At 36.8% G+C, this 26025-nt stretch overlaps 1 protein-coding gene across 1 annotated transcript in view; it reads left to right on the top strand.

Moving 5' to 3' along the window:
- VPS13B (vacuolar protein sorting 13 homolog B (yeast)) overlaps nucleotides 1–26025 on the top strand; it is a 502169-nt gene that overhangs the window by 39859 nt on the left and 436285 nt on the right. Inside the window, 4 exon segments of the mRNA XM_009891830.1 lie at nucleotides 6673–6793; nucleotides 11530–11697; nucleotides 12878–13059; nucleotides 17633–17807. Of these exon segments, the coding sequence (XP_009890132.1) occupies nucleotides 6673–6793; nucleotides 11530–11697; nucleotides 12878–13059; nucleotides 17633–17807 (646 nt within the window).

The raw sequence follows: 26025 nt of genomic DNA, 5'->3' as shown, positions 1-26025 counted from the left end.
AGCGTGACCTGGACAGGCTGGAGAGCTGGGCAGAGAAGAACCTAATGAGGTTCAACAAAAGCAAGTGCAAGGTCCTGCACCTGGGGAGGAAGAATGCTAAGCACCAGTATAGGTTAGGGGTGGACCTGCTGGAAAGTAGCTCTGAGGAGAAGGATTTGGGGGTCCTGGTAGACAGTAAATTGTTAATGAGCCAGCAATGTGCCCTTGTAGCCAAAAAGGCCAATGGAATCCTGGGCTGCATAGGGAGGAGTGTGTCCAGTAGGTCGAGGGAGGTCATTCTCCCCCTCTACTCGGCACTGGTGAGGCCACAACTGGAATACTGTGTCCAGTTTTGGGCTCCCCAGTTCAAGAGGGACAGGGAACTGCTGGAGAGAGTCGGAACTGCTGGAGAGAGTCCAGCGAAGGGCAACCAAGATGATTGAGGGATTGGAGCATCGCCCTTATGAAGAAAGGCTGAGAGAGCTGGGACTCTTTAGCCTGGAGAAGGGAAGGCTGAGGGGAGACCTTATTATTGCTTACAAATATCTAAAGCGTGGGTTGAAGGAGGATGGAGCCACATTCTTCTCGGTGGTTCCCAGTGACAGGATGAGGGGCAATGGGTGCAAGTTGGAACATAGGAAGTTCCGTTCCAACACACGGAAGAACTTCTTTACAGTGAGGGTGACAGAGCACTGGCACAGGCTGCCCAGGGAGGTTATGGAGTCCCCTTCTCTGGAGATTTTCAAGACCCCCCGGATGCAGTCCTGAGTAATGTGCTCTGGGCAATCCTGCTTTAGCAGGGGAGTTGGACGAGATGATCTCTAGAGGTCCCTTCCAACTCTGAAGATTCTGTGATTTTGTAGAGGGAGAGAGGAAATGGCAGTGGAGAACTCTGAAAGCTTGTGCATTAGGTATTAGGATTGGTTTGGGTTTTAAAATTTTAATTCATATTAGTTGTTTTTACACATTTTCCCGTATGGGTTGTTTTTTGGGTGGTTTTTTTTTTTTTTTAAACTCAGTTTTCTTTCTTTTTAACTCAATTTGATGAAAGTGGAGGGACAATATTTGAATAAATAGCTAAGTGATGCCCAAGACAAAACATTATTTTCACATAAAGCATGCTTATGAGTCATTTTATTTTGGAGGTCTTGCATGTTAAATAGGATTTATGTATTTTAAAATGAGAAAGTGTCTTTTTAAAGAGAAAAAGAACTATGTATTTTAAATTTAGAAAACAGAATAGTGAACAATGATAATAAGCTCCACTTATTAGGAAAGATCATAATAAACCTCATCTAGGATCTGTTTAGGTGTTGTGAATTGCAATTTGCTTTAAACCTCATGGTAACTGTATTATATTGCAGAAGAATATTGACCAAGGAAGTCACATGTAAATTTTAGTAGCCTAGGTGTCTTTAGCATGTTGCTTATGACGTGCATAGTTTTAGATGTAACCACAGTGCTCTATAAAAACATTTTAGCTGTATACCTAGTCTGACACATTTCCCAAAAGGGAAAAAGGAGCCTGGTTGTGCAAACTTCTATTTGTCCTGCTACAAAGTGTATTTGTATAACAACTCCCATAAGCAAGACCTCAGTTAATTTTAAGTTTTTTAGGCTTTACTTATGAGACAAGCTAGTGGGAAAAGATATTTTTGTAAATGAGTGTCATTTTTGTTAAAAATCCTCTCTCTAGATACGTCATGAATATTTTTAGTTTTCCACTGTTGTGATTATTGTTTGGAATCACTCTTGTTAATGGTAAAATGAATGGGCATTTATCAAATCTCATACTATAACTATAGTTATTAGCACTTTTGGAATGTAACTCCCTTCCCAGCCCCAGTATAATTTTGACTTTAACTCTAAAATGTTTGTCATCTGGTGTGAGGTGGATTTATGAGAGCGCAGTAGTTTTAGTGCCTTTTGGCCGGGTGTTTCTGATGACATCACTGTGATCTAGACACAGTGTGTGACTCTAGTTGGTTCCAGTGTTAAATAGTTTCATAATTATGCTAGTTTTGGCAGTTTGCTTGGAACTTTTTCCCATCTCTTTAATGAACATGTTTTACTTTTGGGCTTATGAGACAGCCACATGTTTGAGAAATTAATAGTGTGCTCTTAAAGTTAACATTGAGCAGAAGCATTTAAATACAGAAAGCTTTTGGTTATACATCTACATAGGAGTGTAGTTCCTATAAGGTCATGGCCACTGTTATCATCTTCCAGTAATTAAAGAATACAACATTTGCTTTATAAAGTATCAGTAGCTGTTGTGAAAAATGGTGTGTGCACGCTCAAAAAACCCCCATGCAGCTCTAAAACTTTTTTGATAATTGTGTAATGTAAGGAAATGAATGGATGTTATCCCAGATTAAAAAAAATTTTTTCAAATGTTTGGTCAGGTTGAATTCTTCTTAAACTTAGGAGGTATACTCTGTTACTTCATGTGGATTAAGTCACATAGGTATATTTCTGAGATAAATTTTTGTGTTGTATTTTGGCACCATCTTGGAACATGTACATTTTTGTTTTGATTACTTTTAGGTCGAACTTGCTCTAAATGGTTGCAACCATTTTCCATCACAACAGACTTGTAGTTCAGGAAAATATAAAAAGCTTATTGTGTTGAGTTTATTTATAGGTTAATATTTGAGACTTTATTTCAAAATTTACACAATCTAAGGGTTCTCCTCCTCTTTGCTTTAAAACAAACAAAACCGCTCAAAACCCAGTGTGCTAGTGTGTATTCCTTACTCACGGAAAGTGATAAAAGCTTAAACCACTGCTATTTCATCTTTAAGTGTTAATAATCATAGAATAGTTTAGGTTGGAAGGGACCTTGAAGATCATCTAGTTCCACCCCCCCCCTGCCATGCGCGGGGATGCCTTCCACTAGACCAGGTTGCTCAAAGCTCCATCCAGCCTGGCCTTGAACACCTCCAGGGATGGGGCAACCTGTTCCAGTACCTCACCACCCTCATAGTGAAAAATTTCTTCCTGATATCTAATCTAAATCTACCCTCTTCCAGTTTGACACCATTCCCCCTCGTCCTAGCGTATAATACTCTACATGATTAAAACATCACATAGATTCCAGGGAGATCTTATTGTGGCCTTCCAGTACCTAAAGGGGGCCTACAGGAGAGCTGGAGAAGGACTTTTTACTAGGGCATGTAGTGGTAGGACGAGGGGGAATGGCTTTAAACTGGAAAAGGGCAGGTTTAGATTAAACATTAGGAAGAATTTTTTCACTTTAAGGGTGGTAAGGCACTGGCACAGGTTGCCCAGAGAGGTTGTTGAGGCCCCATCCCTGGAGGTGTTCAAGGCCAGACTGGACGTTGCCTTGGGCAACCTGGGCTAGTGGAAGTTCACCCTGCCTATTGCAGGGGGGTTGGAACTTGATGATCTTCAAGGTCCCTTCCAACCTAAACCATTCTATGATTTTGCATGAAGTTATGGTAAGATTCATTGAACATGGTTATGTCAGTACGCAGATAGAAAAGTTAGACTTGAACTAACTAACCACTCAGAGGGTTGAACTAACTAACCTCAGAGGGTTGTGGTTAGTGGTGCAGAGTCTAGTTGGAGGTCAGTAACAAGTGGTGTCCCTCAGGGGTCAGTACTGGGTCCAGTCCTGTTCAATATATTCATCAATGATCTGGATGAAGGGATAGAGTGTACCAGCAGCAAGTTTGCTGATGACACAAAACTGGGAGGGGTGGCTGTCACGCCGGAAGGCTGTGCTGCTTTACAGCGAGACCTGGACAGGCTGGAGAGTTGGACAGAGAGAAACCTGATGAAATTCAACAAGGGTAAGTGTAGGGTACTGCGTATGGGGAGGAATAACCCCATGCATCAGTACAGGTTGGGGGCTGACCTCCTCCTGGTGAGGCCACATCTGGAGTACTGCATCCAGTTCTGGGCTTCCCAGTTCAAGAAGGACAGGGATCTGCTGGAGAGGGTCCAGCAAAGGGCAATGAAGATGATTAGGGGATTGGAACATCTCTCATATGAGGAAAGGCTGAGGGACTTGGGTCTCTTTAGTCTGGAGAAAAGAAGATTGAGGGGGGGATCTTATTAACGCTTACAAATACTTAAAGGGAGGATGCCAGGGGAATGGGAGCAGTCTTTTTTCAGTGGAACCCAGTGATAGGACGAGGGGTAACGGGCACAAGCTTGAACATAGAAAGTTCCATCTTAACATGAGAAGGAACTTCTTTACTTTGAGGGTAGTGGAGCACTGGAACAGGCTGCCCAGAGAGGTTGTGGAGTCTCCCACTCTGGAGACATTCAAAACCCGCCTGGATGCTGTCCTGTGCAACCTGTTGTAGGTGACCCTGCTCTGGCAGGGGGGTTGGACTAGATGATCTCCAGAGGTCCCTTCCAACCCTGACCATTCTGTGATTCTGTGAATGTAGTCAGGCTTGATACAGTTAACACTTCAAAAACAGAATGCCTTCCCCGTGGCCTTGGCCCCCCTTTCTTTTTCTCGTAGCCAACATAAATATTAAAAGGCAAGCGTAATGTGATCCTATCAGATCAAATCATTAAGTACCCGTACCACAGCATTCTGTACAATCCATAAGTGAGCTCAGGAAAGAAGGAAGTATGCTAATTGAGCTGTTTGGTCGCTCTGACTCTCAGGGTTTTTTTGGTAAGTTCAACACAAAAATAGCAGTGTGGTGACTCATCTGAAAAAATATTTTTTGTGCCACACGGCATGTTTTTAAAGTTATTTCAAAAATTTTAGCTTAAAAGTCTATGATCTAATTTTTCTCGGTAAGCTGGTGATGTGAAGGAGAGGTGAGCTTTTCTGATTACAAAATATATATGCTGATGAAAAGGCTTCTGTCACCCCAGGTTTAAAGATAAAGCAAGAGCTTCAAGCTGCTGTTATTGCTCAGGTATGCCATGAAGATAGCAGTGGCTTGTGATGAAAGTGCACTGTAGTTAGATGTTCTGAGAGAGTCTTCAGGAGACTCACATTCCTTGACGAAAAGCATCAGAAGGTTGTCAGAGATAAGAAAGCAAACACTCTCCAAACAACATTGATGATAAACACCCCATTCATTTCAAGTTCTGTATGATTGAATGGCCAAATAACCATAAATTAAAAAACAACAAACAGCTTGTTTCAATTCAATACTAATGAATGGAAAATCTCAAATTCTTTATGGTAACTCGTCTTTTTTTTTTTTTTTTAAAGTTGTCTTCTACCCTTATAATGTATGAATGGGTGTCTTCTGCAATTTCTCCAAATACGTTCAGGCTTATGGGTCTGCTACCCCACTCCCCACCCCCAACCCCCTAAGATTATATTGCTTTTTTTTTTGTAGTGAAATGGTTTTTCCACTTTATCAGAGAATTTCCTTCTGTGTTCTGTTTTTCTAAATATGGAGTTGAAGGAGAGAAATTATCTTTTCAATTGATTTTGAAGTTGTCAACTTCTATTTAAAATCTATCATTACACGTAACTTTCTTTTCTTTATGCAAAAGGCATTAAGAAGCAAGTAATATGAAGATTCCATTTTGTAATTTCTCTGAGATTATTAAAAATGCCAGGCAGCATGCAGGGAAACACATGATCTATCCTGTAAAAAAAAAAAAAAAAAACAACAAAAACAAAACAAAAAAAACCAAACCAAAAAACCAAAAAAGCCCAAACCAGCACAGTTTAAGCTGTTTGCTTTTTGGTGGTTAGAGGACTTAGGAATATTATAGCTTCATACTGTGGCACTTGACATTTGTTCCCTGAAACCTTCTTTTTGTGAACGTGTTGTGTCATCCCAGTAGTGCCATGACCCAGAGAGCATTTTGCTCTTTTTCTGCAAGAGACTACATCTTTCAAAGACGTAATTTGGCTTGGGTCAAAAGTTGTAAGAATTTTCTTCCTCTCTAACCTGCTCTTCTAATACACTTTCAAGAATATGTACCTTACTTTTCTTGGCTTTCTTGCACTTGAGTCTTGTAGTTAAACTATCATTCTGGAATGTAATGGGAATACTAGTGGGATGTTTAAAACCCTAAATTCAGCTAAGATTCTCTTGTGTCTGCAAATTTTGTCTTTGAAATTTTGTCTATGAAAATATATCATATTTTCTGATTATGAGCCATGTTTCCTTCTTCTGAATTCCTTAAGGTGTATAAGCTATATAGAAGCTCAAGATGAGCAGGTGCCCTCAGTTCATTTATCTTTTCTGGGGCCATGTTTTACTATTTTAGATGTCTACAAAAATATTTTTGTTCTGAATCAGTTTCAGTTAGCTGTATTAGGAAGGACATTACTGACATCTTGGAACCATCTGAGGTGGTTTCATGAGAAGGCGTGTAAGCTCATAAAATTCAGTAGTTTCTCTCATTTGTTTTGGTAGTCTGCAGGGCTCTGTCTCTGTTTGAAGGCTTGTTTCAGCTGAAATGCCACTAGATGAAATGTGTTTAATGGAAATCAATAATTAAATGACAGGTTGGGGTTTTTTTTAATAAAAGTTAGTGGCAGTATTAATTCAAAATAATTTTGTATGTTTTTGAGCTACTTTTGTAATAATTTCTGTAGTTGTATGCATGTACAGGATTGAATAGATGGAATAGCAGTAAAGGAAGTTTAATTTACCAAATCTTTACCAAGTTGCTCTTCCCATATTAGTTTCCTTTTTCTTTGGTTGACTTGTTTGCTTTCTTTTCCTCTTGCAGGAAGACCACGAAAGTTGTGGTTCCAGTTCAACAAACCGCAGTACTACGGAAAGCATGAAATCAGCAGTAAAACCACGACGAGTTCAGCAATCTGCTTCTCCTGACCCTGACTTACCTCCAGGTAATCCATAATTTCAGAAGCTGGATTGTATTTGAGTGATAGAAAATACCTAAATTTCATTCAGGTGGCCCCAGTGTTTAAGTTAGACTATTACATCTCTGTCCACCTACAAATCATGTAAAGGTGAGTGAAATACTTGAATATTATAAAATAGAACCAAATTGCAATAAAACATAGTTAGTCTTTACATCTTTTCCTTCCATTTTGTTGAATCCTTAAATGTAGAGAACTCATTTATAGCACAAGATAGATTAGCATGAGAAACATACTCTATGGGTAGCTAGTTAGATTTTATCCTCTGCTGCTCGGGTTCTTCTGTTTCAGATCACTTTTTTCAACTACTGAGTGGTTCACATTGAGTTCTGTTCTTGTATGTTTTTAAACGTTTTCTCTTCAAATTCTTATAGCTTTAAAGGTGATATTTTTCTCTTTATGAGAGTAATAATTCTGAGAGATGTTTCTTATCGAGTCCTGTATCTACAGGTGTAGATGTTCACTTTTTTCTGATGTGGAATTTGGCTCAGTTGAACTTGGTGATACTTATATGATATAAAAATGCCTAAGGAACTATATATCTGATTACTATTGCCTCTGAGTATGCACACAAATTTGGAGTTTGAGGTGGAATTTTGTGCAGAAAAATGAAATTGGAGAGTAGTGAAATCTATTGCAATTTGCCTTCTTGGGGCATGTAATTTGAGATGGGTTAAAGACATGACGGTTTTGTATTAGGCTTTTTTTCTGTCTTTTCTTAACAGAAAGTTTATACTTACTAGTGTGTGGAATATTATGTACTACAGAGTATCATCTTGCTTTGGAATGGGTAGCTGAGGAGCCAGTTTACTGGATCTCTGTGATCCAGTAAACTCCAGTGGCTTGGAATTGCAGGACTCCTGGCATCCACCCTTTCCTACCATGGACAGCGCTTCACCTCTGGCAGTTCCTTGGTGTTTGGTTCTTTGGATCTCATCTGTGAACAACAGGATTCAAAGGCTCACCAAAGAATTGGATGGTTGTATGCTTTAGTGACAGTTTTGGGATTTTGGTTCCTCAAGCTTGTCTCTGTCAGTGTTACCTGTGGACATCCCAGAAAGGTTTAGTTGTAGTGAAAGGCTGAAGGTCTGCTTATTGTAATGTTGACATCTGATGAAGGTAAAGCATTCCAAAAGATGCGTTTCCACAGATCCAGATGCAACATATGCATTGAAAATTGGTTTGCGTGGCATCTTTTATGAATATATTGTGGTTCTTAATGATTAGTGCACTCATACGAATTCAACTTATTGTGTTTGCAGTACTGTAGCAAATTATCAGATCAGCTGCCTTTTTATGTTCATATTTGATAGATTCCGTAGATGTACTTTGTGCTTCTGTGAAACCGTAGAGCACTGTCACCTCCTTCATTGTCATCACATTTCTTCAACTACATAGAGTATGTTGGTAATGAAGTCTAATGATTCAGAGAGAATTAGTAAAATCTTACCTTATTGAATGGACTGTAAGTTTCTTTCCATATGGCAGAGTTCTCTAAATACAGTTGATTTTTTCATTTATGCATAAATAATGCTGTTTAATAGAGAGGTCCTATGTGGTAAGCAGCCTCCATGAGGAGTAGAGGCCTCCTTATAAGAAGAATTTATTTTCTGTGGTATAGGGTATGGCTTTGGTAAGTTTTAATTTGCACATCCTGGATTTTAGTAAGGTGTTGAGTCATCTACTTAGATTTGTTTTAGTCTATGGAGGTTATAGTTATCATACTACTGTTGTAATTTGTTGAAAGGTTTATTTGTCCTTTAGCTCTGCTGTGTTCTCAGAGATGGCGCTAGACAGAGCTTAGCTAAAAAGGTAGCTTTGGTAACAATAGAGCGCTGCTAAACTTAAGATGTTTAGATGTGACCAGTCTAATGACATCAATTCTGTTGAATCAATAGACCACTCTGTGGAGGGCTGGGTCTGAAACTGCATTTATAGCTCTTACTGCATGGTGCAGCCTGCTGGGTTCTGAAGAATTTGGAAAAAGCATGCACATGGATTTTGTGTTGCACCTCAGGAGAGAATTTACCCATTCAGATTTTCTAGTATTTTTAGTCACTTCATCATAGAGTACCTGAATTTTAGTGGGAAAGATGTCATAGTGTTATATTTAAAAATTACAGGAATAAGAAGCAACTCCCACCTGTTTACTCCCACTTGTATTTAAAACAACACCCGGCTTTTTTTTCTCTCTAAACTGTATTATACATGAACTTGCTGATGTTTTTATTAGTTTGTTTTGAATAGTAAGAACTACAATTTAAATTTAATTTTTGTAAAAGACTGTTCCTCACTCATGAGAGTTTTATTCTAGCATATTTGAAGCTAAACTTAACTAGAAAGCTGATATATGGATGGTACTTTTAACAATATACTGCGCCACTAGTTTGGAAATTTCTCCATGGAAGTGGGAAACAAAGTTTTAATCAAATCTGTGACCCCTGTTTCATTTGGTAGATATAATTCCGCTCCCTCTTTTTATACATTCAGGCAAAAAGACATACAGATGAAAGCGTTGTTATTCTTTTCCTGAATACTGCTAGAAACTATCAGAAGTTTTTTGTTTTTCTGCTATGATGTTGGATTTGTAACAGTTTGGTTGTTCACAGCAGGAAAATGTAAATTAGATTGATTTTTTTGAAAGACCTTTGAAACCAAAATATTGAAAAAACTTTGGACATGTGGTGGGGCAGCTTCACTTGCTTCAATGAAATCAGTAACTCACTTTAAAATCAATTAAATTACAGGTTATGATTTTATAGTTGCTAGTTATATTGTCTGAAAAATATTTCTATGCTGAACTTAAGAATAGCAACTAAATGCTTTTTGCTGGCTTCTAGTTATATACAGGTCAGTTTACACCACTGTAGTGATGAATGAGTCTCTTATGCCCCTTAATTGTTGAAATAATACATATGGTATTCTGAATTAACATAACCTAAAAATATGATACCATTTCAATAAGTCAGTGAGAGAATTCTGTAAAACAAGTTTTTCCACATATTTTTCAGTAGTTTTTTTAGACTGATATGCTAAAACAGTAAATTCAGATTATGTTAGAAATCTGACAGTACTCAGCTGTCAAAATTTTGACTTCCACTGCATTTCTGGATTTTCTGTTTCTGTAGACAGTGGTCTAAAACATTTTCCAGAGTTTGTTTTAATAGAATTACAATCCCATGAAGGTGGCAGGAGATGTTAAAATTCTATTTCTGTCCTGGTGGAACTCACTTTACTCAAAGGGTGACATATGCTCAAGAATAGTATAAAATGAAGCAAGCTGAGTTGTGATAAGAAATGTGATATGTATTTTACAATTAAGATTTTAATATTGAAATACTTTTAAAACCTAGAAATGCACCAGATCAGAATCAAAATATTCTGCTAATGGTAGCTGAAAGCATGTTTTGCATTTAATAAAAGAGGTGATTGGAGGCTTTGAATGCTGGAAAGGGCAAGGTGTCTTTTGTCAACTGTGTAAATTTGCAGTGTGGAACTCAAGAAAATCACTTATGTAATGGTAAAATGTTCCATATACTCCAAGGTGAAAAGTGATATTTGAGTGTGAAAACGATGAATAGCTAGAAAAAGCAGAGCGGAATGGAGGTAGCAACCTGAGTCTGCTCCTACTGATCTTCACAATGTTTTGATGTTCATTTTAACTTTTATTTGAATTAAAATTGTTGACGTAAATAAGTTTTATTTAACTCAAGTTTCAGAAAACTACTCCTGAAGGGTGTGGACTTAAACCTGTATCATTAACTGGCTTTTCTTCGGTGTAGTTACCAAACTAGAACTCTGTAGCATGTCTTAAATATATTTTTAGATAGAATGTGAATAATGTTATAAATTTTAAAACATAGAAATTTTAAGACTTGTTTTTTTTCCAGCACATATGAGTTAGCTCCATAGTTACATTCAGTATACATAAAAGACATGAATATGGTTAGTATTTGATTTCTTTACCATATTGGTAAAATACGAGTGTTTACTGCATACTGGGAATTCGCAGACGGGGTCATTTTTCCAATCACATTATGTCTGAAAAAATTTAAATGGATTTCTTCCCAACAGGCTTCAGTGCAGGTGCTTACTATTTGGGTTGTTGACAGAAATTGATTTTGTTATACCTCACAGGGGTCTTACTGAGCATGATGTGGATATATTAGCTTTTAGAATGAAAATAATTAAGGTTTAGTTAACTTTTAAATAAGCTAGGTGAGGGGGCACATAGGTGTAATATACGCATACTGGAAAAGTAACCTAGCAACTCGTGTTCACTTTTCCAAACCTATTTCTAAATATCTTTTAAGTAAAAAAAAGTCACTGTCATTAAAATTCTTTGTCTACAATAATCCAGTCTTCTGTTTTCTTATTAGTTTGAAAATTGATTCTTCCCACCAAAAATTCATCTCTTACACTATATTATATTCCTAGTATCTACAGGTGTGTTTTCCTATAGGTTATTGCATTTCCAGGGTGCTGATTGACTGAACTGCACTGAATGTTAGAGGTTTTTTTGATAATGTGATTATTTTTTTAATAATGTGATTATTTTTTTTGGATAAATAAAGGACAATGATACTTGGTTTGTTTTAATTTTGGTTTTAAAAAAGGGTACAAGTTGGAAAGAGTTACTTTAGGAATAAATTAATTTGGTGTCATGTCTTCCTTAACTCCTAAGAAATTGTTTTATTTTATAGGTTATGTTCAGAGTTTGATTAGGCGTGTTGTGAACAACGTCAACATTGTGATCAACAATCTCATATTAAAATACGTGGAGGATGATATTGTTCTCTCAGTCAATATCACTTCTGCAGAATGCTATACAGTGGATGAGTTTTGGGATCGAGCATTTATGGACATTTCTGGTGAGTAGATTTTTTTTTTTTTTTTTGTTTTAGGTATCACACTGGAGGCACTTAATTCCATAAAGAAATTTTCGCAAGTTTAATAGAAATGGCTCTTTATGTCAGAAGTGAGGTACTTTCTGCCTGTTTTCATTTCTTATGAGTTTTTCCGTTCTCCTTCATTTTGAAAAGCCAATTATAATAATATAGATTGATTCTTAACACATACTTGTATGATCACAGATAATTATGCAACATGTTTAGAAGTCCTCTCTGCTCATACTTGCTGTCCTTCTGTTATTACATTTCATTTTGTTCTTGCTGGTGGAGGGGAGGGCTTAGGCAATCTGTTTCTATTTTTGTGAATGAGCAGTAGCGTCTTAAGGCATTCCATTGCAATTGTTTGTGATGATCTTAAAACTCTCTAAACAGGCTGGCTGGAGAGTTAGTAAGACGTGCTGCACAGTAATGAGCATATCATACCAACTGCATGACCTGCTTCATTTTGCTTCTCATTTTCAGGGAAAAAAAAAGACCCCAAATTTTGATTTTTGTTTTGGTCTTCAGTATCTGAATGTCTCAGTCTTTGAATTATCATTGTTCACCTGTAAGTCTAGGTGGTCTTACTGACATCTGGTAGAAGTGGAATTTGGGTGCAGTAAGCGTATTTTAAGATCATACAGATCATCTCTGGTACAACGGGGAATTTAATGGTTTCCTGACCACCAGACCCATTGCTTTGTTCTGGCTAAAATTATTACAAACTCACATGACAAAATTACAAAATATGTTCCATGTTCAGATCACTGTAATACCTCCTTTTTGCTTTGGAAGATTAAAAAAAAAACTTTTGGGGAAAATACACAAGATTCTTTCTGGGAGAATAATGAGAATAATATTTATTGGTCTTATGCTTGCACATGAAGCAGTGGTTTTATTTTATAAACAGATCTAAGGTACAGTGAAGGGATGAAAATTTGAATTGCGTGTAATGAGTTTGTGCTCGCTTTTTAAGTATTCAGCTGAAAAAATCTGTAACACGTTAAATTATTCTCTAGTCATGTAAGCAAGTACTTTGCTGATGATTTAGATAGTTGTGTGGTCATTATCTTACATTGTTTTCCTCTAGATAAGAACATGTTTGTGTAACTTGTTTTTCTTATGCAATATATTTTTTTAACCCATATGCTTCTTTTAAAAGCCACAGATCTGGTACTGAGAAAGATGATCAACTTTTCTGACTGCACAGTATGTCTTGATAAGAGAAATGCTAGTGGTAAAATTGAATTTTACCAGGAACCTCTGCTGTACAAATGTTCCTTCAGGACTCGTCTGCATTTTACTTACGATAACCTCAACTCCAAAATGCCATCTATTATTAAAGTAGGTATCTGAAATGATTTTTTTTTTTTTTTTTTACTATTCACTTGTGAAGTTTTGTGGTTTTTCAAAATATATTTTGAAATTTAAAGTAAAATGAAAAGCTAATGGTCTTAGGTTTTGCTAAAGGGATTTTTTGATTTTGTTCATATGTTGCAATTAGTCTGTGTACAGTAGCAGCATGTAAGGAAGTAATGCTCTCTAATTTTTTCTATTTTTCTTGAATTTTTAAAAAAGAAGACGTAATAACTGTAAGGAGAAGAAATATGTCTGCAAATAATCTGTCAAAGAAAATACTGTATGATTTAAGGTGACTCCAATAAGATGGAACGGACTTTTTACTTACGTTACAGTTTCAAATGTAGGTCAGACTCTTAATAAATAACAAGAAACTTCAGTGTATTAACACTATTTAGTGAACCACGTGAAATGGATTAGCAAGCCAAGCCCAGTTCCTAGTGAGCAGGGATGCAATATTACTCATGGACATCTGAGACTGGGTGACATCTTCACATTTTGCACTGCAGAAGCAAAGTGCTGAGTTGGTAGAGAGACTAAACTACCTTTCAATCTCCTCCTCACTCCCTTCCCCTGTTCTGAGTAGTAATACATGTAAGCTCTCTCTCCCTCCTTCCCTCTCTCGATGAATACCAGTGGTGCCCATTTCATTAGTTGAGGACTGTTTTAAATTCAGACGCAGACTTTATACTAGGTTTTCTCCAAGTTTTAATAAAAAATAATCTTCAGGTGCATGCACTGCAAAATAGTAATTTTTGAGATAAATTTTGGAGGATATTTCTCAAGAATATAATTTAGAAGTGTCACTCTTTCAGTTAGGATACTGCATTTATTTGACTCACTTATGATTCAGGAAGTCCTAAGCTGTTGAGAACTTCAAGTTAAGAGTTAATTAGTAATTACGTCCAATTGGTCAAATGCCTGCATTTCCTTTATGTGCTGTACAGCTCTGTGCCTTTGATTACTTTGGGCAAATTTGGAGATTTGTGGATATGGTAATGGCCATATGAGTATTTATCCACATAAGAATTGTCACAAAATGCTGGATACTTGCACACACATGTGTGGTAGTATGTATGTTTGCAGAAATTTCACTATTTTGGAAATTTGCTTTTTTGAGTTTTATAAACAAGAATTTATATATTCAGTGATACTATGACTTAACCACGTGCTTTATAACTTCAGAATCTATATGTAGTCCAGTAATAATAAGGAATCATCATATGACTGTCTGTAGTTTACCAGTTATGGTCTTTATGCTCTGTGCTGACAGTATTATGACTGCATATAGACAGTAAATCTTAATGTTAAAAAGCCTGATTTTTAAATTAGCCAATTAGTTCTGTACATTTTGGAGAAGCAATCTGTACCTAGCTGAAGTCCTATAGGCCATGTTTTAATGCAGAACAAAAGTTTATGGACAAATTACAAGTCTCTGACAGCACACTTTAATGGAAATGCTGACACGATCTTCTATATAGTTTAAAATTGTACTGTTGTTATAAAAATGGTGATGATTAGTATATTATTACTTAAAATTTTTAATGGATACTGGACTACAATAAAACACATACTAGAGTGCACTGAGGTAGTAGTAATTTTATTAAATTTGTATTAAACTTTTCTGGATATCTTTGTTAGCGGCCATTCATTGCCCCTGCCCTTTTTAAGGCACATTTCAGCTTGTTCAAAGATGTCTTTTATCTTTTTTTTTTCTCTTGTATATTCTGATATTTTTTTTGGTTGTGTTGCACATAATTTACGTATGTTTTTCTTTTTTAGTTTTTCTTCTTTCTTTTTTCTTTTTCGCTTCATCTTCAAACATAAAATGCTGTTTATGAAGATGTTCAGAAATGTGCTCAATTAAACAAAAACATTTAGATATATGATGCTAGATTAATATTAAAGTGAGTTAATAATTGTTTATTATGGTCCAAAGAATAATGATCCAAAGGTAAAGATTTTTTAATCTTTAATCTTTTCTAGTATTTCACTACCATACTGTTATGTAAGGATTAGATCTACAAATCTTTTGACCTTCACAAATTTTGCGTTTGATAACTTTCTGATTTGTTGTATGCATGGAGATTGCTGTGGATCACCAGAATGCATTTATTTAGCAAGACTGTTTTTAAAATATTTAACTATTGAATGGTCATAACTAGTTTCTTACAATGGAAGTAAAAGGAGTTGTTGTCAGTAAATATAACTACTTCATTAATGGAATCAGTTCAAGGATTGTTAAAGCTTTTTAAAAGTCTCCGCTGCAAATGAAATTGCTGTAGCTTCAGTGCGTCTGAAGGGTAGATCACTGAATGCCAGCAGTTTTTCTTGTCATGTTTTGTTTCCCAGCTAAAGATAAAAGCCAGTAGCACTCAATCTTTTTCTCCAAATCTGTGAAAATCCTTTAAATGAAAACTTTGATACTCTCTGTTATTCACTTGGTAAAGCACATCTGCTTTTTGGTCTTGAATGAAAGTTTCCAAGACTTCCACATTTGTAATAGCGTATGCTCTTCTGGTTTCTCTGTAGGGACTAGAATATTTTTATAACTTGTATGATTTTGACTGCTATGTCTATTGCAAAGTTTTGGCCAAACTAATCTGAATGAGTTTAAGTTGAGACTTCTCAAAGGAGGACAGTTCTGAAGGACTTGAATATGTATTTGTATGCTGTTAAATTGGGAACGCTAAGCTCCTATTTTCAATTTTAGAATGAAAGTAGTATATGTGGGCAGCAAAACACATGTGAAATTATTAGAGTTTTAAGTTTTTTGTTGCTTTTCTTGTTGAAATCATCATGGGATGAGACAATGGTGAGATGGATGAGCTGATTTGCACTGGGGATGTCAGTCCTGCCTCCCCGTGTTTGTAGCGGCACTGACATTTGTCTGATCTGTCAGTCATCTAAGTCAACTCACTGTGTTGACAGAAAGCTAACTGGACAAGAAGAAAGAAATAGTTTTCCACTGGTTTTAGTGAGATGACTCAACTTACTGAGGGGCAGATGAGTTCTGCTGGCAATGTAAGAGCAGGGTCATGATGGGAGGGTAATACCATGCAAGAAGTCCAGGAATGTAACATAATTTCAATTAAGCCACTGTCTAATTACGTTGATTGACTACAGTGCTACCTGGTGTTCACAGAATGGTAGGGGTTGGAAGGGACCTCTGGAGATCATCTAGTCCAATCCCCCTGCCCTTCCTCTTCTTCAATATGACATATGCCCCTTGTATGACTTTTATAAAGGCTTCTTGTGAAATATTTTTTTTTTTGTCCTTCTAAATCTTAAGACAGTTATTCGCTCCTTATCCTTCCTGTTGTTAATCTGCACAGAAACGTTTTATTATTGAAAGCTTTTAATCAACTGGACCTGAAAAATTGGTATTGAAGAATCGGGTTTTAATTTCCAAAATGTATCTTAGGATTTACATGTTATCTTTCAGAGAATTTTAAATAATAGCAGAATTCTGATACCTACAGTCTTTCCTGTAGTCTATATAAATGGCTGATACTGGATTGTCACTCATTCTGTATGACTAGGGCTGCAGCTTTATTAATAAATTTACTCATATAAATTTATTAGTGAAGTGTTATTAGTATATTAGCATATTTTAGACAAAAATTTATTTTACTACTGCATTTTTACCTTCCTGTGGATGTGCAGTGCTGTTTATAAAGTGATTTTTCATGTTTCTGGAATTGGATTGCATTAAGGCCAACGCTGCTGCGTAGTTACTTTCCACTTCCATTATTTTCACCCATAACATTTAGAAACTGGACCTGGAGCTAGAAATATGTCTAACATTACAGACAGTAATTTTTTTACAAGAATTTTATTTTATGCAGTTCTTTTTTAATGAAAGGTAGCTTTCATATAAAGTCTCATTTTGTCTTTATAGTATGATCACATACTCATAAAAATTACTCTGAAGTATTGCACAAAATAGCAAAAATAATTAAAGAAGGATAATTTTTCGTCCTAGTAATTACAGTTCTTGCATAGCTTGTTTTCATTTAGAGAAAACTGCATAATTTCACATTTGAACTGAAATATCCGGAGAAGCTGGTTTTCTGCACTTAAGTTGGAATGAATTCTTTCCCCACCCGATTACTTGTCCACTTGCAACAATGTTGAGAGTGAGAAAGAATCAAAATGAACGACCTGCTATATTAAAATCAATATATCTAGGTTTTCTTTAGCATGCAGAGATCTTTATGAAACGATATAATGAAAATAAAAGTTTAATCAGATGCAGTTATGTGACTTCTGATTTAGAAATTACTTCAGCAACAATTAAAAAAAAAAAGTTTATATATATGCAAAATATATTACATTTGACTTTTCAGCCTGAAGATTTTTTTGTATAGCAACCCAAAGAATGTAAGTTTTTGACAGTCATTGTTTGCAGCCCTTTCCCTTCTGTTGTATCGCAGCATTTGTTTTTAGAAGTTTGAATGCATGTGCAAAATGAATATGGATTTTTATGGTTTAAAAGTTGACTTTAATGATGACAGAGCTTTGTTATTATTTACTTTTGTTCTCTTTCATGTTGTAGGTTCACACATTAGTTGAAAGTTTGAAACTTTCAATCTCTGATCAGCAGCTTCCTATGTTTATACGTATAATGCAACTTGGGATTGCTCTTTATTATGGAGAAATAGGCAACTTCAAAGATGGGGAAAGTGAAGATTTGATTTGCCACACTAAAGATATGTTGGGAAATATCACAGGTAAATACAATTTTTACTTTTTAAAAAGAAGTGTTAAAAACATTAATTTCTTCTCTTTTTACAAATGTAAATGGCCAAGGCTAGTCATTACAAAGTATCTTGGCAGTCTACAATTTATTAGAGGCAGTTCATTGTGCTGGGTAAGTATGCAGTGCTCTAGCATCTTTTTCATGTTATGTTGAACTGAAGTTAAACTTTATCTAAAATGACCATTTTAGGAGTCGTGACACAGTAGGGTACTTTAGATTTATCCATCACTATATTGTGTAACAAGGCACCTGTCCGTAGGCAACTTTGTCTTTTCTCTTTTATTTAGTTCAAATGTGGCTGCTGCCAGTTTCAGAAGAATGTGTTTTTCCATCTTTCTTTTGAAACTTGTTACTGAGAATAGATACATCAGCATTTGTTCTAAACAGCAAAGTATTACTTTGCACTATGTTTTCAGTAGTTCTTTCCTTTTACATTGTCTAGTTTCCTCTGCTTTTTATTTTCGTATAACATGTGTTCCCTCTTCTACATGGTCTTTCATGGTGACTTACTGTGACATGATCTTTTGAGGAGCATTGCGCTGATGAGGGGTGAATTCTCTTTGCCTTTGTGTGATGGCTTCCCATCTGCTGCTTCCCAAATATCGCTAGGGATATGTGCTGGTTTGAGGTAAAACAGAAACAATTTTCTGTTCAGTAACTACTTCTTAGCTAAGTGTCTTCTAACTACTGAAATTAATAGCATATTGTGCAGAAGCTGCTTGCTCTAAGTGATAAGACCTATGTTTATAGTTGATGCCAAGGAATGGTATGGAGAGAGGCTCTTGCTTATACTTATTGCTCTAACACCCAAGGGCGGCTACCTTTGTTATTTGCCCTGTTGGAGGGTCGGAAGCAGAAAAGTGTAGAGGGGTCCCGCTTGCGGGGAGGAGTGAACAGGACAGGTGACCCAAAGCTGACTGTCACGGTCCACTCTTCGGTGTCTTGTTTCAGCTGTGATCTCAAAGTGCAAAAAGAAATGGTATCAGGCCCAGGGAGTTATGCTTTCAACACACAATCATTTTATTGGTTTTTCCTGTAAAGCGGCTTGCGATAGAAAGAAAGAAGAATAGGAAAGATGAAGTGAAAAGGGGGGAAAGAGGATTATAGCTACCACCATGGGTCCACAGGCGTCCCGATGGTCCCAAATCCAGAAGGCGTTCTGCTGCTGCTTCTTCGACCGTTGTGGTCTCTTGGTGGGGAAGATCTTCGAAATTCAGTTACTGAGGAACCGTCTTTTATGCTAGATAGCACACCTTGCTCCTCCTTGGACTCACCTCCACTCCACCTCTGTCCCGTGGAAAGGTGCCAATCTCCGCCTGTCCGGAGTAAGGCTTCCACGCATGCCTAGAGAGGAGTGTCTGAGGCATGATCAGCTTCGGAAGCGGGTAACTTCTTACCAGGAGGTGTGTTTTTTATATTATAATGACATTATAATGAGGAAAGTTCAACCAAAGTTCAAGATCACTTCATCAATGCTGTCACAGACAGTGTGGTCCATCTTCTTTGACAGCAGTTCTGCGCTTTGCTGCTCCAGTAGAATAGCCAACTAAAGAAGAAATAATATCATGGAATTTCACACTAATATATGCACAAGAGTTGTTAGAACGGTCAGAAATCAGACTAAGGTTGCAATGACAAGAACCTACCAAGGAGGAAATCAGTAATTTCCTATGCAATTTTTGTTTAACTATGCTGTGCTCAAACATTGTCATGATCATATATATCATTATATATGATTATATGATATATATCAATTATATGATCATATCTATTTGACAGAACTATCTCCTTCAGAATGCAAAACAGATGGTAGTTGTTGGGTGGCCAAGGCAGAGCTGTAGAAACAGTTCTAGAAGTCCATTTCTGTCTTCAAGGCAAAATACGTTGCCACATACAGGCTAAAACTGTTACCAAGTGTTTTCCTTCATACCATTTATGCTTGTTTCCTGCATAGTTCAGCATATGTGTAGGCGTGCATACACATATTTGTGCACATGCACATACACACGCATAAATAAAACTTTTAAATATCTGATGACTTTTTCCTCTCAATCAGTGCAGTTAAGCAGGAGTGCCAAATTGACATTAACCAGGTTACCCATACCATCAGTTTGTGAGTTTTGGTTTTTTTTCTTCTTCTGGCTTCATATTTTATCTATGTCTGAGAACGAAAGAAAATCTCCCCTTTCTTAGCACTTCACGGTGCATTTGTAATCCAAATTTCCAACCACAGATTTGAACTTCTCTGAGGAAACTTCGAATGCGCTACTATTTTCAGAAAAAAATATGTAATCAAGTGCAATAATAAATGGCATGTATTATCTGCCGAGCTATATTAGCCATGTTTTTTTTCCAAGAGTAATGCTTCATGAAATCTAAGACTAATTCCACTGGAATTGTGCCTGAATTCTTTACAGTTTCATAATGTACAGTCCTTCTTTATAGATTATATTTTTATAACTCTTTGAAAGGGTTCTGAAGATTCAGTAAGCCATTTAACCCAGTATTTATTAGTAAGCAGTCCCCACCCTTTCAGTTTAAAGAATTTACTGGGTTCAGTTATCGCTAATTCTTAGTCTTTTGGGTGAAACTTATTTTTATTATGTTGTTGTTGACATAATAAAATCAGTCACCTATCCAAGTCTAAGAGTATTCCAGCAGCAGTTTGTTCTTGTACACCCAAATGTAAGACCAGGACCTTGAGATCTGGCAGCAGGGTTGCCTGTGTCGTGAACACATATTTTGCTGCCCGAGTAAAGTCTGCTCAAAGGTATGCTGAAAGCATTCAAAATACACAGGTAAAATTACAGGTCAGAAATAGAGGTACAGTCACTTTAGTTTAGTATGTAAATTCACTTAGTACTGGATGCATACTGGACCGTGCTTCTGCTCAGGGCTGGATGGGGCTTTTGCTTCTGAGGGGTTGAAGGCTGCCTGAATGGTGGGCTTGGATGTCTGCACTGGTAGTGTGAAGGAGAAAATGGATGTATTTCAGAGATAGACAAAAGTGAGAAGGGTTTGGACAAAAGCCTGTGGCAGAACCAGCAGTTGTAGTTGTGATGGGCTGGGACTTGACAATAAGCTGTTGGTTTGTGGTGGAAAACAATGGCTAATGTTACTAGAAATGAAAACGATTTAGGCATGAAAGAGGACAAGAAACCAGGATGCAAGAGAGAGCTGGAATTTGGTTGGATGGGGTTGCTGAGGTTGATGATCTAGGGCTGAAAAACCTGGAACTGGTTAAGTAAAGAGTGGTCTGAGAGGTGTGAAGAACAGAAGCAGCTCAAGCAGAGGAACTGTAGCACTTGCTGGGCAAAGAAATACAAACAGTGGACTAGAAATGAGAAGTTGCCTGGCTGAGGGAGGGGTGCAGGGCAGGTGGGCAGACAGCTGAGGTAAGTCTGCATGATGATGATAAGAGATGCTGAGCAAGAAGGTTGGGACTGATGTGAGAGTCTGGATTAATGAGCAGTATGAGCTACTGAGCTTTTGAGAGTGGTTTAACAGTTTGTGTTGCTGCTTCCTCTGAATGATTGCCTTGAGATTCTGTATTATGGAAATTTTTTGTTTTTTCATGAAATTAAATCCATGGCAGATGTGATTCCAGCATGTGAAACATACTTCCCAGGTGTAAAATGGCAATAATAACAGTACCATGCCATCCCAAAGGAACATTGTGAAATTTTCTAATATTTGTAAAGCACACTGACCCTGTCATGTTCTTTACTCTCAAAAGATTAAACAAACATAAAGGCCTTTGTGAATGTGAGTAGTTAACACTTTCACAACACTAAACAGAATAAAATGTTGCATAGACACTACAAACCTCAAATTTTTAATGGGCTGAAGTGCTCTTTATGGAAAACTTGGTGGTAATAACAGTAACGTGGGGAATTTTTTGGGATACCAGTGGAACAAAAAGCAGATCGAGCCAATGAGTTCAATATATTGCCAGCTTTGGGCTGAATATGAGATTTGAGCTGACTGAGAAAACCAGGTGCAAATAATTTGTGACAGCAAGAAGTTCTGTGTGAGCATTGGTTGTTGAAGAAGGAATTGACTCTGCAATATTCTATTAGGATAAAAATGAGAGAACTGAAATAGTTTTAGTTATCCATATGTGACTGAGGAAAAGCAGCTGTGCGCTGTGTTAAAGAGTTTGGGTAGGGGAGAGATATTCCTAACCAGTGGAGAAAATGATTCCTAGTTTGACTGAAATGATGTCAGGATAAAAGGTTAGGTGTGCCAAATTACACTTTCTTGTGTATTTTTCTTGTCCCTGCACTTTTTGTCTGTCTTCTTTTGAGGGTTAAAGAGTTGGAGATAAACATATGATCTTTGTACTGGGGTACTGTTTCAGGTCTTCATGTTTTCATGTGTTCTGTGGTGTAAACGACCTGTGCAGTAAACCCCCACAGTCTTTTTTCTCTTTTTTTTCTTCTTCTTCTTCCCTCCCCTCCAGTCATCTAGCTCCATTATTGGAGCTTCTTCCTTGCCTATATACTTCGGTGTCCTCCCAAGGAACAGTAGGTACACTTGCCATTTGTATTTCAACAGACTGTAAAGATGCAGTGTAGACAGACACCTGCGAAACGGGGCTTGTGGGGTCAGTGCGTTGTGCAGCTGTCTAACAGCCAGCACGACAGCGAGTAACTTTGTTGTAGGCTTCTATAGCAGTGCATTGTAACTGGTTGCTGAGATCCTGTATGCTGAGGATGGATATTAAGCTCATTGTATGGAGATAGCCAGATTTCATTGATTTGGAGTACATGTTTAGGCACATAGAATTGCTTACACCTGTTAACATCAGTTAAATGACCAGCAGTTAAAATGAGTAGCATGTTAAAAAAAAATGAGTGATGGTTAAATCTTCCTAAATTTTAAAGTTCCTGAATTGGGGAGATTAAATTTGTTTATATTAAATATTTTCATTCTTTTAGGAACTATAACCTTTTTTGTGGAGAATGAGATTTTTATGAATGCCTTTTAAACATCTCTGTGTTGTCTTGCCATCTTCTTTTTTCTTGAAAAGCATTAATACTCCTTTTTTAGTAGAGACTCAAAAAATATGTTTAAATCCTTGAAAGGCACAAGTCACAGGTTGACCTTTTGGTTTTTTTTTTCTTATTACATAAAAGCTTAAGTATCATCCCATTTTTTCATCTGCTCCTTTTAAAAGTAGTTTAAGGTAGATGGCAGAATGCAAGCAATTTTTTTAATGCTTCTAGTGAGCAAAATGTATTTCCAGTTGATCTGCTTGAACTTGTATGCGGGATATGAAACAAAACCACTTTTTGGACTGGAATTATCAGACAACTAAAGCCTTCCTCTCCCTATTGGGTATCTGCACTTACATATGACTTTGAGATTGTCCTGTGTTTTGTATCTCAGTCCAGAGGCACTTGCCCTTTTGTTGTGATATTTCATATTACTTAGTCTCCTTTGCCATAAAAGTAGAAAATAGATCCCCTACCTCTTGTCCTGGTTCTGGTGTTTTAAAATCACTGCCACTTGTTTTGCAGCTCGCCCTTAACTAAGTCCTACATCTGCTCCTAATTTTACTGAGATTGGGATATTGTTCAAATAATTGGAATTTTAAAATTGATTGGCAACCCCTAGTAATGTCATGGGGAGCACTTCAAAGTAATTATTGGTGTTATTTGAGCACTTCAGAATTGTTGTGGCATCATTCTTTATTTTGTGTTTTCTTAATAAATTTGGAACGTGATTCTCTCCCTCCTTGTCTATCAGTCTTTCACTAGGGTAGTTTCAATTTACAATAAGACAAGACTGGTAGACTTAGAAGTAGAAGCTTGGGGAAGTTTGTTTAATAGATGGAGGTACATACCATGAAAAAGCAGATTCTGTAGAGTTGAACCTAAAGCCTTAGCGTGTTACAGTCACATTCCATATTCAGTGGACTGTGCAACTCAGCAGTAAAAGGGAGCGATGATTTCTTCCCTTGCTTTATGTTTGTCTGTAAGGTGGAAGCGTACTCTGGTCTGGTGGGATCCAGAAGTTTGAGTTTAAGGAAGGTGCTGTTCTTGATGCAGAAATAAGAAGAAACCCTTAAGTCTTACTGTTTCGCAGTACTGATTCCTGGCCAACTGAATCACTGTAGTGGGTTGTCTTCTTCAAAATAAGTGTGATACCTCAATGTGTAAAAGTACTGTCACTTGAGTGTGCGACTGTTGTAATATTGTATTAATGCTGCAATTAGAATGGCATCAGATTTTTGCCTAGAAAGTGTTGGGGGTACATTTGCTTTTAAAAGGAGATGTGGAATACTTTTCAGACTAGAGTTTGGTAGATAGGATTTTAGTTTCTGCTGGTGTAATTTCCATTATGTGCAATCTCCATCAATGTTGCTGTGCTGCTGTAATGCATGTGTAATAGATCATGACCTGCTATTTTTTAATATGTACTGTGAAGTAAAACTATTTAAATACCAAAATTTTAAGCTACTAGCATCGTAAATATTATAAGTTATCTTGTGGCAGTCAATTTATTGTTTTTCTATGGTTTGAATCCAAAATGAACATCTTTCAAATAAAATTCAGTCTGGCAACACAGCCACTGAAGAATATAAACGTATTGGGGGGAACTTTTACAAACATTGAAATTGTTTTTTTCCTGTATGTCTGTAATTTCTGTACATTCCTCATATAATAAATGTATGCAAAGGAAAATCATAAGAAAATGTTCATTACTTTGAAACCACGTGTGTTATTACATTTGATATTCTTCAAGGACAGTTCATGCTGCAAGGACAAATGTAAGGGCTATTGCATTCTCAAGGTCAGCACCAAAACTGTTGTTATCTTCCAGATAACTCTTGTTCCTTGCAAATTTCTCTTTTTTTTGTTTTGTTTGTTTTTAACATGATTTATTCCATAAGGTGTTTTTTTATACAAAATTAATGATACTGTCAGCTGTGAGCTTGCAGTAGCTTCTTTAGCTTATAGAGGGTAAAACATGGATAAGGAAATGAATTTTAATATCTACATTATTTAGTGATACAAGAATGAACATCTATAGCTGTGCTCTTGAAATAATTACTACGTTTCATTTATGCAGTTTCATGGTTGATTCAACCAGATGAAAGTTTATGCTATTGCCAGCAGGGATGGTGATGCATTCCCGCCCTCTTCCCTTAGTGCCAGCACTTGTATTTATGTAGCCACAGGCTAAGCTGGATCAGCCTTACCTGGCTGAAAACTAACACAGGCAGAAAAATAAATAAATACAGAGAGAGTAACTTTCTACTGGGTTAGTTTCAGACTTACTGTGAGAGATACCAGTTTCCAGACTCTTAGAGATAAGTATCTCACCCCCCCTTAAAAGAGAGCATAGTGAATTTCTGAAGATCAAACTTGGTTTGAACGTGGAAACAGCAAGATGCAATCACACTGAAATCTTGTAATTTATGTAAAATGTATTTCTTAACTGCTCTACACTATGAAGCAAGATTGTTCCAGTGTGATCTCAGCTATGGGTAGCTAGCAAGAGTGGATGTAGAAACCTGATGAGTAGGAGCATTTTGTCCTTTAACAAATTGCTGAATGTAAAACATAGGGGTTTTATTGTTATATTTTCAGTATCCTATATGTTTGCAGTTGATGCAGTGGGTAGCATAGTTAGTTAAAACCAAAGAGACGTTGTGTTTCCAAAGTACATACTCCCCTTCATGCATTACTTGTTATAAAGGTATTTACTTTATACTTATGCTTTGAAGTGTTCAGAGGATGTTGTGGGTTGCTTGCTAGGCTGATGTGCGTTTATTCCGAAGCTTGACTGTTGATTACATAATGGTTGTAGTAGTGATAGAAACTTAGTGATAGAAAATGGGTGTATCTTCCTCTTTTTGTCTCACAGTGTGTAGATATCACCATTTTAGTCTAGCTGCTGTTCTGTCTTATTTTGATGGCTTCAAAAATATTAATATTAATTTGGTTATTCCAAAATAAACCAAACTATTATTTAGCATCTTTTACTGTTGTTCCTGTGTGTAAACATACTGTGGCAAAGAGGTATGCTAAACGATGGCTGAATTTTATGGCTGTGTACCCCAAATGTTATGTGTGACAGATCCTACACCTCCAGATTTTTTTCTCTTTTGTCAGACCTTCCACCATTTCTTCTGTCCTTGCCAACAACAGTCTTGGCTAAACGACTCAAATTATGCTCCA

This window comes from Charadrius vociferus, unplaced genomic scaffold, assembly GCF_000708025.1.
Source record: "Charadrius vociferus isolate BGI_N301 unplaced genomic scaffold, ASM70802v2 scaffold15, whole genome shotgun sequence".
NCBI classification, from domain to species: Eukaryota; Metazoa; Chordata; class Aves; order Charadriiformes; family Charadriidae; genus Charadrius; species Charadrius vociferus.
The sequence above is the reverse complement of the archived record's forward strand: the minus strand, read 5'-3'. Positions and strand labels throughout refer to the sequence as shown.